Here is a 13,962-nt window from a genome sequence, read left to right as displayed (position 1 = left end):
ATGTTTTACTTTTGCTCATGGTGTTGTAGTTAAAGCTTTAGTTTAAGTCCTCCTGAGGGGATTAAAGAAATTGAATTCAGTTTTATTAAACATAAAGCTGGTGTCAGTAGAACTGAGAGATTAGCTTTAGTTGTCACATGTACATCGAAACATACAGTGAAATGTGTTGAAGGCAGGTGAATGGTGTTGAGAGGGATAATAAGTCGGCCATGATGGAATGCAGAGCAGACTCAATGGGCTGAGTGGCCTAAATCTGCTCCTGTGGTCTTATGGTTTGTGTCAAATCAAATAGGTGAAGATTGTGATGGGCAGCCCACCAGTGGTGATACACATCTGGGGCTGACATAACGTGCCCACAACTCACTGACCCTAAGCATAGGTCTTTTTGGAAATTGAGAGGAAACTGGAGAACCCGGAGGAAACCCATGAAGTTAGAGAGAGAATGGACAGATTTCTTACAGATAGCGGCGAGAGTCACACCCCAATCTTACAGCTAGTACTGTAATAGCATTATGCTGATTATTGTACTACTATGCTGCCCCAGGAGCTGTTGGATTGTCTTTTAAAAAAAACTCGTTCACTTTTGTACTTTAGGAACAGGAACCCATTCTAATCCAGACTGACTAACATGATTATTCACAAATAGAAATCTCGCATTTAAAAAAACAACATAAATTCTGCTTTTGTCAGCAATTCCCACACCCAAGGAATGAATAATCTATACAGGTTGTTGTTTCACACACATTACCTCACTCTTAATGGATAACATGTTTCAACGATGTGGTTGAATGTTACAGCCCAAAACGACAACTATTTATTCCTCTCCACAGTTGTTGCCTGATCTGCTGAGTTCCTCCTGCATTTGTGAGTGATGCTCCAGATTTCCAGCATTTGCAGAATCTTTTGCTTGTAGTTTGAAATGAAGAATGTTAACTAGGACTATTGTAGCTTGATTTTAGATGAAGTACTGTGCAATTGGAAAGGTGTAATTAAAAGCGTGGTGGTGAAACACCATTAAGTGAGCAGTGCATATTTCAGGAGTTTATATAAAGGATTGGAAATTATTTAATTCAATATGAAATGAGGGTTTAAAATCTAAAGGGTGGCACAGTGGCTTAATAGAACCACTTGTAGAGCTTCTGCCTCAAACTCGAAGGATCTGGGTTCAATCTGGTCTCACATCTCAAAAATGTGAGAGGTCGATAGGCTAATTAGCCCTGTTGTGTGTTGGATTCTGAAGTTTTAACCCAGAAGTCAGGAAAGAGGCACAAAACCTTTGGCTTCACGATTGTTTTAGTAAGCATTACTAGAACCAAGCAAAATTGAAATGCACAGTAACAGGAGCAGAAGCAAGTAGCAGGAGACAGAACAAAGACAAAGAGACTAAGATAGTGCTGCCTTGTGATCAGCTATTTTTATACTCCATCGAGAAGAAAAAATCCATTCAAATTGGTAGATAAGAGTCAACTAATGAGAAAACTCCTATTCAAATAATGCAGCACCAAAAGAAGCTTCTGAATTTTCCAGAATTATATCAATGTAACCATTCAGGAACACACTGAACAATTATATACACACAACTAAGAAACATACTAAACTGTTACATGTATATAAGAACTACTTAAAATACAAGCAGATATTTGTTATTTGTGAAGTAAATAACAATGAAACAACCAGATCCAACATGTATATGTGGTGCAGGCATGTGGTAGAATCTGGCGGGTGAGGGACTACTACTACTACGTCGACTGAGGCCTAGGGGGCCGGCGTCGGGCACGATGACGGACTCTCCACTTCTCCCTCTCCCTCATCAGTGTGTTCAGTTCATCTACAATAGCCACACCGCTGTCTTCTAGGGGCGTGTTGACCATAGTCTTGGGAGGGCGCCCAGGGTTCATCCTCCCGTGCTTGGGCTCCCATATGATGACTAGGCTGGCAGGTAGCTCAGGGTGGCGTATACAGTGCCCCGCTAGTTGCAGTCTTCTCACCTCAATTTTAGCGGAGAGCATCGGTAGGTTGTTATAGAGCTTGATGTTCGTCATGTGCTGTTGCCAACTCACGTCAAGAGCCAGCCGGAGCATTCGTGTATAGCAACCATCTGGAGACTTTTGCATAGTCTTAGTGAGTGTCCACGTCTCGCATCCGTATGTGAGAATGGATGCGGGTGAGGAAAATTAATGTAAATGCAGAGAAAGTAAAATGAATTTAGTGTAAGATTAGTGAAAATCAATGTTTTAAGTTCAAAATGATGAGTGAGGTCCCAGTTGTTCCCAATCTATACAAATGATTTAGAAGAGAGGACAGAAGTGTTTGGTGATAATATACAGCTGGGTGGCAGTGTAAGATCTGCAGAGGAAACAGAGAGGCTCCAGGCTAAATGATTAGGCAAGGCCATGCAGATGTAATATAATGTGGTAAAGTGATAGACAAAATATGAAAGTAAGTATTTTTTAAAATGATGAGACGTTGAAAGATATTGGTGCTCAGGGGGATGTGTTTATCCTTGTACATGAATCACTGGAAGGTAGTGTGCAAGCACAGCTAACAATTAGAATGACAAGTGGTAAGCTGGTCTTTTTTTGTGGATTTAAGTACAACAATAATTACGTACTATAGAACTTGTATAGGCCCCTTATGTAGAATATCATGTAAAAGGAAACATGCAGGATTTGTTTGAGATTATTGTAGGTCAATGCCTGACAGGCAACACTGATGTAGTGGGCTGTTGAATGACTCAATGATATTGACCAGATCCAGAATATTCCTGAGGGGAGGCAGCAATAAGTACATTTATACCAAAAACTTAGTTAGTTAACTCTCAAAATTAGAAACCCCAGCCCATTCCCAGTTGGCTTGGGATGAAGAGACTAAACCTCTTGAAGTATTACAGCAATTCCAAGGTACATATGCAAATAGCCATATTAGTTTGTTAAAGGCCAATACGGGGTAAATTTAGTAGGCTTCCTTCCCCCAAATTATATCAATGAATCATTTGAGCTTTAAAGACAATCTAACTGGTCCCAAGTTTCACTGCCAGAAGTACTTCAATAAGAATGTGAGCTATTTCCTGAAATATACTTTAGGTATATTGAATAGTTCAGTATACCTGTAGTTCACTTACAGAGACCAGGTTTATTTATATGCCTACCTTCCTCAAGAATCCCCACATCTGCACCATGCCTTCTTCTTGCTGTTCCCATCAGGCAGGAAGTACAAAAGGCTGAAGTCCCACCTCAACAGTTTCAGGAATAGCAACTTTAATACTACCACCGGGTTTTGGAAAAGAGCTACACTTTCCTAATCCTACCTCCACGACAAAATACTACAGACCACTTCTTGAACTACAATGGACACAAACAAAATGCTGGTGGAACGCAGCAGGCCAGGCACCATCTCTAGGAAGAGGTACGGATCATGTTTCGGGCTGAGACCCCTCGTCAGGACTAACTGAAAGAAGGGATGGTAAGAGATTTGAAAGGGCTGGTTTCTGATGGTGTTATTTTTGCACTAATGCCTTGTTCTGCACAATGCTTTTCTCGCTGTCTTTTATAAGTTAGGATTAATTTATATGACAATAAACTCAACTTGATGACTTGATATACCACAATAATAGTTAAAAACAAACTTCTAGAGCAGGGGTTCCCAACCTATTCTATATTATGAACCCCTACCATTAACCGACAGGTCCGTAAATCCCAGTTTGGGAACCCCTGCTCTAGAAATTTGTCTTTTAGAGGAATTTCTGGAGGAATTCAGCAGGTCCAACAGTATCTTTAGAGGGAGAGGAATGTTTCCATATCAGTTTGACTATGCTGTTGTTGGTTGACTACACCGTAGCATGTCTTCACTAATAAATGGATATCTTTTTTTGTGAACAACACACTGTGTCTTTCTCAATAAGCCACAAAGATCAAATGTAGTTATTTTTATGCAACATATCTAACAGTAAAGCACCAACGCTCGAGGACCTTTTGGCATGAAGTTTCTCCTGGAAGGATCGAATATCAGTATGGAAGTCAATTGTCTGAATAATGAATGGTAAGATTCTGGTAAAGAATGGTAGTCAACATTAAAGAATCAAGACTGTATTAAACACTCTTCCCAAAGACTAAATGAATCAGGAAACAAGGTGCAGTGTCCAGTGACTGAAATACCCACAAATGACTGTTATCCATCACAATTTAAAATCACATATTACCCAGTGTTTCACCCGCTACCATGTGTAATAATAAAGCTAATGTTTGCATTTGCTTCTCTAACCTGTGCCTCCATTCAAGTTAAAGATTGCAACCATTAAGGTTAACACTATTACTAGTTTCTTCAGTCTGACGGCAAAATCCCTTTAGGTATGCACTATGTAAGCATTACTGCTCTCTGCAAGGTCCTTACATAACTACTGAAAGCTCCATTTTCATTAGTTCAATAAATAGCACCTTTCAAGTCTGTGCCCCGAGAGATTCAGAGAAGACTCCTATTCTTGTGAATGAAACTTATTCTGTCAAGGAAGCATAGCCAGGGGTCAGAGGTTAAGGAATTATTTTTCCTAAACTAACAAAGAAAAACAGTTTCTTTCTCAGTCACTGCTGAAGGAGCACTCAGTTAAAGAAATGTGCTGTTTTCCATCTCACTTCTTCTCAGTCCAGTAGGTTTTTATACACTGCTGCATTAACTCCCTGTGCACCTTTAAAACTGAGATGTACCAGCTCTTGGATGGTACAAGGATCACATTGTACTGAAGATGTAAATCAATAATTAACACCAGTATAGTCAATGTGATTTCATATCCTGCCTTTGATTGCGTGAGTTGAAGGAACAATTTCACTCGCATTCACCCCACATCGCTCCACCAACTATGGGACCACAGTGGTTATATTAATGGACTAACAATCTGGAGACATGGACTAATGATGCAGAGAAATTGCTTTAAATGCACCAAAGCATTTAAATTAAATTCAAATTTAGTTCAATATGATGATCATGAAACTGAGAAGCTGCAAAACCCAACTGGTCCATTGGTATTGTCACCAGACTTGCCCAGAATCCCACTCCAATACAGTTGACCATTGGGCATTGCAAATGGAAGAACGGTTAACGATAGGAACAAATTCTGGCCTTTGCATTGGTGTCTATACACGATGAAGGAATAACCAGAGAGAAAAAAAATCATTCCATCATGGAATTTCAGTTTGCTTAGATTTGAGATGACTTGCTCACGACTTCTTTGTGTGTGGACATCAAGTGCCTGGGCCAGACATGGCATATCAGAAGGCCTTTTAATACTGTGCTATGTGATGATGCAACCTCTCTGGAACATCAGAGTTAATTCGGGCTTTATACAACTGTAAAACTAGGAAGAGAGAAAATAGCCAATAAGGGATGACTGTGTTTCTCAAGAGAGGAATAAATTGAAGAATTACCAAAATAATGGATTGAAAAATGCTTCTGTATATCTTGCATTTTACTGATAGAAACATAGAAACATAGAAAATAGGTGCAGGAGTAGGCCATTTGGCCCTTCGAGCCTGCACCGCCATTTATCATGATCATGACTGATCATCCAACTCAGAACCCCGCCCCAGCCTTCCCTCCATACCCCCTGACCCCCGTAGCCACAAGGGCCATATCTAACTCCCTCTTAAATATAGCCAATGAACTGGCCTCAACAGTTTCCTGTGGCAGAGAATTCCACAGATTCACCACTCTCTGTGTGAAGAAGTTTTTCCTAATCTCGGTCCTAAAAGGCTTCCCCTCTATCCTCAAACTGTGACCCCTCGTTCTGGACTTCCCCAACATCGGGAACAATCTTCCTGCATCTAGCCTGTCCAATCCCTTTAGGATCTTATACGTTTCAATCAGATCCCCCCTCAATCTTCTAAATTCCAACAAGTACAAGCCCAATTCATCCAGTCTTTCTTCATATGAAAGTCCCGCCATCCCAGGAATCAATCTGGTGAACCTTCTTTGTACTCCCTCTATGGCAAAGATGTCTTTCCTGAGATTAGGGGACCAAAACTGCACACAATACTCCAGGTGTGGTCTCACCAAGGCCTTGTACAACTGCAGTAGTACGTCCCTGCTCCTGTACTCGAATCCTCTCGCTATAAATGCCAGCATACCATTCGCCTTTTTCACCGCCTGCTGTACCTGCATGCCCACTTTCAATGACTGGTGTATAATGACACCCAGGTCTCGTTGCACCTCCCCTTTTCCTAATCGGCCACCATTCAGATAATAATCTGTTTTCCTATTTTTGCCACCAAAGTGGATAACTTCACATTTATCCACATTAAATTGCAACTGCCATGAATTTGCCCACTCACCCAACCTATCCAAGTCACCCTGCATCCTCTTAGCATCCTCCTCACTGCTAACACTGCCACCCAGCTTCGTGTCATCTGCAAACTTGGAGATGCTGCATTTAATTCCCTCATCCAAATCATTAATATATATTGTAAACAACTGGGGTCCCAGCACTGAGCCTTGCGGTACCCCACTAGTCACCGCCTGCCATTCTGAAAAGGTCCCGTTTATTCCCACTCTTTGCTTCCTGTCTGCTAACCAATTCTCCACCCACACCAATACCTTACCCCCAATACCGTGTGCTTTAAGTTTGCACACTAATCTCCTGTGTGGGACCTTGTCAAAAGCCTTTTGAAAATCCAAATGATGGAGAACATAATCCTTCAAAAGGGACAAGAAAAAAAATTAATATAAAATTAATATATTGTTAGAAACAGGATTAACTCCATTAATGTCTATTCTTATTTATTCATTCCGACATAGAGGCATTGCTGATGAGGGCAGAATTTATTACCATCTATAATTGTGCTTCAGGAGTTAGAGATGGTGTAGTTCCTCTGGTGAAGGTGCTCCTACTGGGTTCAGGGAGGGAATCTCCAGGATTCAGACCCTGTGATGAAGAATGAATAGTAATATACACTGTGGGTATGTTTGTAGTCTTCTGACACTGTAACCCATCCATTTCGAGGTTTGATATGTTGCGCATTCAGAGATGCTCTTCTGCACACCACTTCTGTAACCTGTGGTTATTTGATTTAGTGTCACCTTCATGTCAGCTAGAACCAGTCTGGCCATTTTGCTCTGACCTCTCTCATCAACAAGGCAGTTTTTCCCCACAGAATTGCTTCTCACTTGATTTTTCTTTATTTTTCCACACCATTCTCTGTAAAGTCCAGAGACTGTTGTGTGACAGAATTCCAGGAGATCAGCAATTTCTGAGATACTCAAACCATCCTGTGTGGCACCAACAATCATTCCACAGTCAAGGTCACTCAGATCATATTTTTTCGCCATTCAGCTGTTTGGTCTAAACAACAATTGAACCTCTTGACCATGTCTGCACGTTTTTATGCATTGAGTTGCTGCCACAGGATTGGCTGATTAGATATTTGCATTAACAAGCAGGTGTATCTAATAAATTGGCCATTGAGTGTACTTCCAAATACGGCTTGGTGTGCAATTCCAAGAGGAACCTGTATGTGGTTGTATTCCATTTACTTGAAGCCTTTGTCTACCCTGGTGGTAGAGGCTACAGGTTTAGCAGATGCTGTCAAAGTAGCTCAGACAATTGATTGCGATGTAGTTTGGAGATGCAACAATTCTATACTGGTGACAGAAGGGTTGAAAGTTTAAGGTGATGGATTAGGTAGAATACCTTTCCCTGGATGACATCAAGCTTCTTGCATATTGGAGTTAATTTAAAGTCACATTTTGATCAGATTTTATTACTGATTTAAGGGTCTGCCATTGTAAGCCAGTGTTAGAACAGTGGCAGAAAAAAAGTGAAATGTTTTAATCATTGTGTGCATTCTCGCCCACATAAAACAAAATTGATAATCAGCATAATTAATTTCTGGTCACACCGCACCAATCAGATCCTCCGTTTCCCCTATTTTAAAGGCAAGTCTATCACAATTTAATGGGAATAAAACATTTTACATAAGAGCTCAATTTCTTGAAATTTATCTTCCTCAGAAAGCTACAATCCCATCATAAAAGAAAGGCAGTCTTTATCATTAAAAATGTCATGAGTTTATATCTAGGCTGTATCTTTCTGCTTACCTTGATGCTTTGCTCTTTCCCACACACTAAAGTTGTCAAATATCCATTGGACTCATCACTAGTAATTATGCATTTGAAGTGGTAAGTCTATTATTGTAATATTGAGCTCCACTCAACACTTTCAAAGTAAAAATTTATTATCAGAGTACATACATGGCACCACATACAACCCTGAGGTTCTTGCAGGGATACTTAGCAAGTCTATAGAAGAGTAACTGTAAACAGGATCAATGAACAACAAACTGTGCAAATGCAAATATAAATAAATAGCAATAAATAATGAGTATAATATAACATGAAATGAAAGGACATGAAATAACAAGATAAAGAGCCCTTAAAGTGAGACCCTTGGTTGTGGGAACACCAGAAATCGAATGAGTGTAGTTATCCCCTTGCTCAGGAGCCTGATAGTTGAGAGGTAATAACTGTTCTTGAACCTGGAGGTTCAGGTCCCAAGGCACTTGTACCTTCTACCTGATGAGCAGTGAGAAAAGAGACTTGGTGGTGAGGATCTTTGATGATGGATGCTGCTTTTCTATGGCAACTTTCCATGTAGGTGTGCTCAATAGTTGGGAGGGCTTTACCCAAGATGTCCTGGGCCGACTCCTCTACCATTTGTTTCATTTTCCACTCGAAGGCATTGGTATTCCCAAACCAGGCCGTCATGCAGCCAGTCAATACACTTTCCACTACTCATCTATAGAAGTTTGTCAAAGTTTTTGATGATGTGCCAAATCTCCGCAGACTCTTGAGCAAGTAGAGGCACTGTCATGCTTTCTTTGAAATTATATTTATATGATGGGTCGAGGACACTTCCTCTGAGATAATGACACCCAGGAATTTAAAGTTACTGACCCTCTCCACCTCTGATGAGTACTGGCTTATGGAGCTTTGGTTTCCCCATACATTGACTGAGATTTACCAAATTGCACAATGAGAAACAACAATTAATTGTTGACTTTGATATTATTGGGCTTTGGTCATCTCTTCAGGTCATGTTCATCAGTTTGAACATACATATATGTAGGTGCATATGATGATAAACTTGACATTGACTTTTTAAGAGGACCACAACCTCATTGCAGTTTGGAGGCTTGTGTGCCTCATTGACCCAGAGATCAATATGGCTGGAGTTAGGGCTTTGTGTTTTGGTTCTTGGCAGGTCACCCATGCCAAACAGGTCAAAGGGTAGAGGTCAGATTAAGAGTGGTCCACCAGTCCTCCAGGTTCAGGGATTCAACTCAAGGCTAACAACACTGATTGGTAAAACAAAATTGTTACAGAAACAGCAGTGAAGAGTGTCCTTCTACACCTGTGTATGACAGTATTGCTAAGTCTCCACCCAGGACCTGCATGGCTGATAGTAGTGAAAACCAAGCTACTGACATGATGAAGGAAGCCCTGAACAACACCAGAGATGGAGCACTGCCAGCAGCATTATGGACAGTGGAGAGAATCTGGTATCCAGTTATTCGGAAATCAGGTGGTTCAGCACCAGGTTCACTCATTAATCTGAAACATGAGCAGGTGTCCAGAACGTAACCAGTGGTGGGGTCAGGTCTGGGACCCAGGCGCCTGGCAGAACCAGTGTATGGAGTGCTTTAGGTTCACTGGAAAATGTGTTAAACTATAGGTCCTCTCCATTTTACCAAAGCCTGACTTCTGGACAGCCTGTACATACCAACAAGCATTCAGAGTCCATCTGGTGGTTGCTGCAGAGCAACAAGAGATGGTTCTTGACATGACCAGAATCTTGGCACACCGAAACCAAGAAGAATGCATTCTAGTTAACACGCTGATGTCAATTTAGCAAATCCTATCCACAGCTACTTTGTCTGGGATAGCAGCAGTGTCCTTTTCAAAACTGTCAATAGCATTTAAAACTGTTTCTGCATTAAAATATTTTAAAAGAATACCTGTGACAGGCTCAAGCCAAATTTGTTAATATCAGTATTATTATTAAGAATGGCAAATCAAGATTTAAAATGCTTCTCCAGTCAGTGGTATTTGTGAATTGCTCAGGTTATGAGCAGTTCTCAGGAAAAGAACCTGCCATAACCTGGGTGGACCTGTACTGTGTAACATGCCTTAGAAAGTGAAATAACACCATGTTTTGACATTAGTAGGAATAATATCTGATGGTTCAGAATCTCAATCACTCTCCAGATCACCACCAACATCTCAAAAGTACGAAATTATATGAGGTTTGGAGTCTATCTTCTTCCCCTGGGGTGAAGGAATCATGCAAGGTTCTTTTTAGAACTAGATGATAAACCAAATTCCCAATTGCCATCTCAGGAGGATGTAAAAGATCACAAAAAAGGAAACTGCATGCCACTTGTCCATCCACTGGCACCCATAAACCAGTTAAAACATTTATTTAACTGTCCTTTAAAGGACCTTGCTGCATGTAAATCACTTTTTTTTAACTTTACAGCAACGAATACACTTACAAAATATTTGGAACCCTGAGCTTGTGAAGGACACTATAGGAATGCAATTTATTTGTACAGGAAAGAAGGAACATTGGAGAGCCAATCCACTACGTCCTGTGCTGCCATGGACAGCTCTAGTCTACTGCAAAACAAGAACACCCAAGGTAAAAGAATGACCTCAAATGCAAAAGAAAGTACAATAAGAGAAATTTCTCTTTCATTAGTTTCCCGCACGACGCCAGCACTGGGCAGTTTGTGTTCCTGCCTGTCTGTCAATAGATCAGCGTGGCAAGCACACGCTGAGCACCAGTTCTCTGTTCCAGACACTAATAAATATCATATAACAGGGCCCACTTTTCCATCCCCCACCCCAAATAGATGGCAATGTCTATTTACAATATAACAGCGAACAGAAATGAGAGAGAAAGGAATATGGGGGTGGGGGTCGGGACGAAGAGGAGAACGGAAGAGAGCAAGGTTTGAGGGAATAAAGAGGAGCAATGAGGACGGGATGGGAGATGAAGAACGGAGAGAGGTGAGGGGGTGAGGTGAAGGCGAGAGAGGAGGTGAGGCGATAAGGAGATGGGGTGGTGAAAGAAGCAGGTGAGGGGACGAGGAGAGGGTGGTGAAGGAGAGAGGTGAGGGAGATATGGAGGGGCGAGGACAAGGAGAGAGATGAGGAGAGGGTTAAGGTGATCAAGAAATGAAGTAAAGTGGAGGAGGAAGATGAGGGGATGAGAAGAAGGGGTGATGAAGGGTGGAGGTGAGGAATGGAGGGGTGAGGTGAGGGCGCGAGGAGGTGGTGAGAGCCAGTGGAAACTCTTACCTCCGCAGGTACTGCACCCCATCCCCGAATCGCTCCTCAAACTCGTCCCAGGCCATTTTCTGCGCCACTTGCGAGCCATCGGAGCCGAACGAGGACAGGTCGAGGACCTCGGAAACTTCCTCGAAGCCGGAGGTGAAGTCATTGAAGTTTATGGAGCCGTCGTTGTCCACGTCCAGCTTGTGGAAGAGGGGGGAGACCTGGCAACTGGAGACGCCGAGCTCCCGGCAAACGCCGCAAAAATCCTCCAACTCTATCAGCCCCGAGCGGTTCAGATCGCACGCCGAGAAAAGCCTCCTGAGGTCGTGCCGGCTCATGGCTACGGACTCGGGACGTCCCAGTGCACTGCACGCTCCGCAGTCCGACAGTAAGGATCCTGTGTTCTGTGCTGGGGTGTAGCCGGCCTCCTGACGTCAACCCACCTCTTAGCGTCACCCAAAAGTATCGGTGACCCTGGTACACCAGGTCCTGCGGCAATATGGTCATGCAACAGGCAGCAGCAGACAGAGTACTTTCCCACAGAAACCAGATTGTCAGGATTCAGGCTGGAACGATCTGCATTGATTTGCATTACCTAGTAAACACAAGGCAGCACAGGGCTTTTTAGTTTAATATGTCACAAAGTTGTGCAAACCCTTCCTGCTTCCTGTCACAGGTTAGTCTTTCCAATTGTTTGCATCGCTCGAAGCAACACCGCGGGAAATCTGCTAATGCAATTCCTAAAAAATCTCAAGCAGTCTTTGATGTTTAATTTGCTTTGCCAATGTCCCTTGCTCAGGTGATTTCAGGTGCTTTTGAGTCAGCTGGTTTTGGGTGAGTCGGAAGGATTCACGTTCAGTTTGGGCAGGGAATTAGGTTAAAGCACCCTTGAGTTATTAAGGGAATGCCGCGTTGTCAGAAATGCCATTTTACTTCACGACATTCAGTCGGGACCACTAGGCTGTCTGGGTGGATATAAAAGAGTAGAAAAACTGGGTAGAACCCATTTGCCCACAAGTCACTCGGAGGCTTGCACAAAATATCTTGAGCCCCTTCGGGAAAAGATGATATAAACTGTTGGATGGTTTCCAAGCAGAAGACAAAGTCATTTCTTAAAGTGCTTGTTGAACTTTCAAACAAGCACCGACACCTTGCTTGTTTGATGGTCAGAAGTGCTTGCCCCCCGCCATCAGATTCTTCATTACTTCGTGAAGGATCTCAGGCCTAGACGACTGTTCATTTCCCTCCTGACCCGTTGAATTTCTCCAGTATTTTGTGTGCTGCTCAAAACTTACACCATCCGCAGAATCCCTTGTGTCGTTCGGTCCGTGATACTTTTTTTTTGCCGATCCTGATGCCGATTTATACCAAATGTCCTTCTCCTGTGCATCATTCCAATCCCTCCATCCCCTTCATATCCATGTCTCTTTCCAGAAGCTTTTTAAACTTCGTCAAACTGCCAGTTCTACTCCACCGCGTGGTAACCCATTCCAGACACCTACCGCTTTCTGCATTTAAAAAATTGCCCCTTATAGGTTCCCCTCTAACTTCAAAAGCATGTCCTCTGGTGTTTGACATTTCTATTCTGGGGAAAAGATTCTGACGCAATCCTATCTATGCCTCTTAGAATTTTAAAAAAATTCATTCGTGTCTCTGATGCTCCAGATCAGGGGCTCCTAGCCTGGGGTCCACGGACGCCTCAGTTAATGGTAAGGCTCCATGGCATAAAAAAAGGTTGCGAACCCCTGCCCTAAGGAGAACAGACCAAGTTTGTCCAACCTTTCCTTCTAGCTCATAACTTCCAATCCAAGCAGCATCTTGGTAAACCTCTGCACGGTCTCCACATCATTCCTCTAATGGGACAACCAGAACTGTACATAATAATTCCCAAGTGTGCTGCGACTAAAGTTTTGTACACTCAGTGGCCACTTTATCAGATACCCCCTGTACCTAATGAAGTGGACGGTGAGTGTATGTTCATGGTCTTCTGCCGCTGTAGCCCATCCACGTCAAGATTCGACGTGTTGTGCATTCAGAGATGCTCTTCTGCCCACTACTGTTGTAATGCGTGGTTAATTGAGCTCTGTCACCTTTCTGCTGAAGGGTTTCAGCCCGAAACGTCGACTGTACTTTTTTTTCTGTAGACGCTGGCTGGCCTGCTGAGTTCCTCCAGCATTTTGTGTGTGTTGCTCGGATTTCCAGCATCTGCAGATTTTCTCATGTCCATCACCTCTCTGTCAGCTTGAACTAGTCTGGCATTTTCTTCTGACCTCTCTCATGAACAAAGCATTTTTGCCCACAGAACTTCAACTCAATGGGTGTTTTTTTTTGTTTGTTTTTCACACCATTCTCTGTAAACTGTTTTCTGTGAAAATCCCAGGAGATCAGTTTCTGAGGTACTCAAACCACCCTGTCTGGCACCAACAATCATTCCACGATCAAAGTTTCTTAGATCACATTTCTTCCCCATTATGCTGTTTGGTCTGAACAACAACTAAACCTCTTGACCATGTCCCCATGCTTTAATGCATTGCGTTGCTGCTACATATTCGGCTGATTAGATATTTGCATTAACGAGCCAGTGTACAGGAGGACGTAATAAAGTGGCCACTGAGTGTTCATCACAAACAACAGAGACCCCCA

At 42.5% G+C, this 13,962-nt stretch overlaps 1 protein-coding gene across 1 annotated transcript in view; it reads right to left on the bottom strand.

Moving 5' to 3' along the window:
- rasef2 (RAS and EF-hand domain containing 2) overlaps positions 1–11,731 on the bottom strand; it is a 91,454-nt gene extending 79,723 nt beyond the window's left edge. Inside the window, exon 1 of the mRNA XM_063066526.1 lies at positions 11,344–11,731. Within this exon, the coding sequence (XP_062922596.1) occupies positions 11,344–11,657 (314 nt within the window). The 5' untranslated portion in view covers positions 11,658–11,731. The remainder of the gene's footprint in view (positions 1–11,343) is intronic.
- Between the last annotated feature and the right edge of the window lie 2,231 nt (positions 11,732–13,962).

This window comes from Mobula hypostoma, chromosome 13 (genome assembly GCF_963921235.1).
Source record: "Mobula hypostoma chromosome 13, sMobHyp1.1, whole genome shotgun sequence".
Taxonomy (NCBI): domain Eukaryota; kingdom Metazoa; phylum Chordata; class Chondrichthyes; order Myliobatiformes; family Myliobatidae; genus Mobula; species Mobula hypostoma.
The sequence above is the reverse complement of the archived record's forward strand: the minus strand, read 5'-3'. Positions and strand labels throughout refer to the sequence as shown.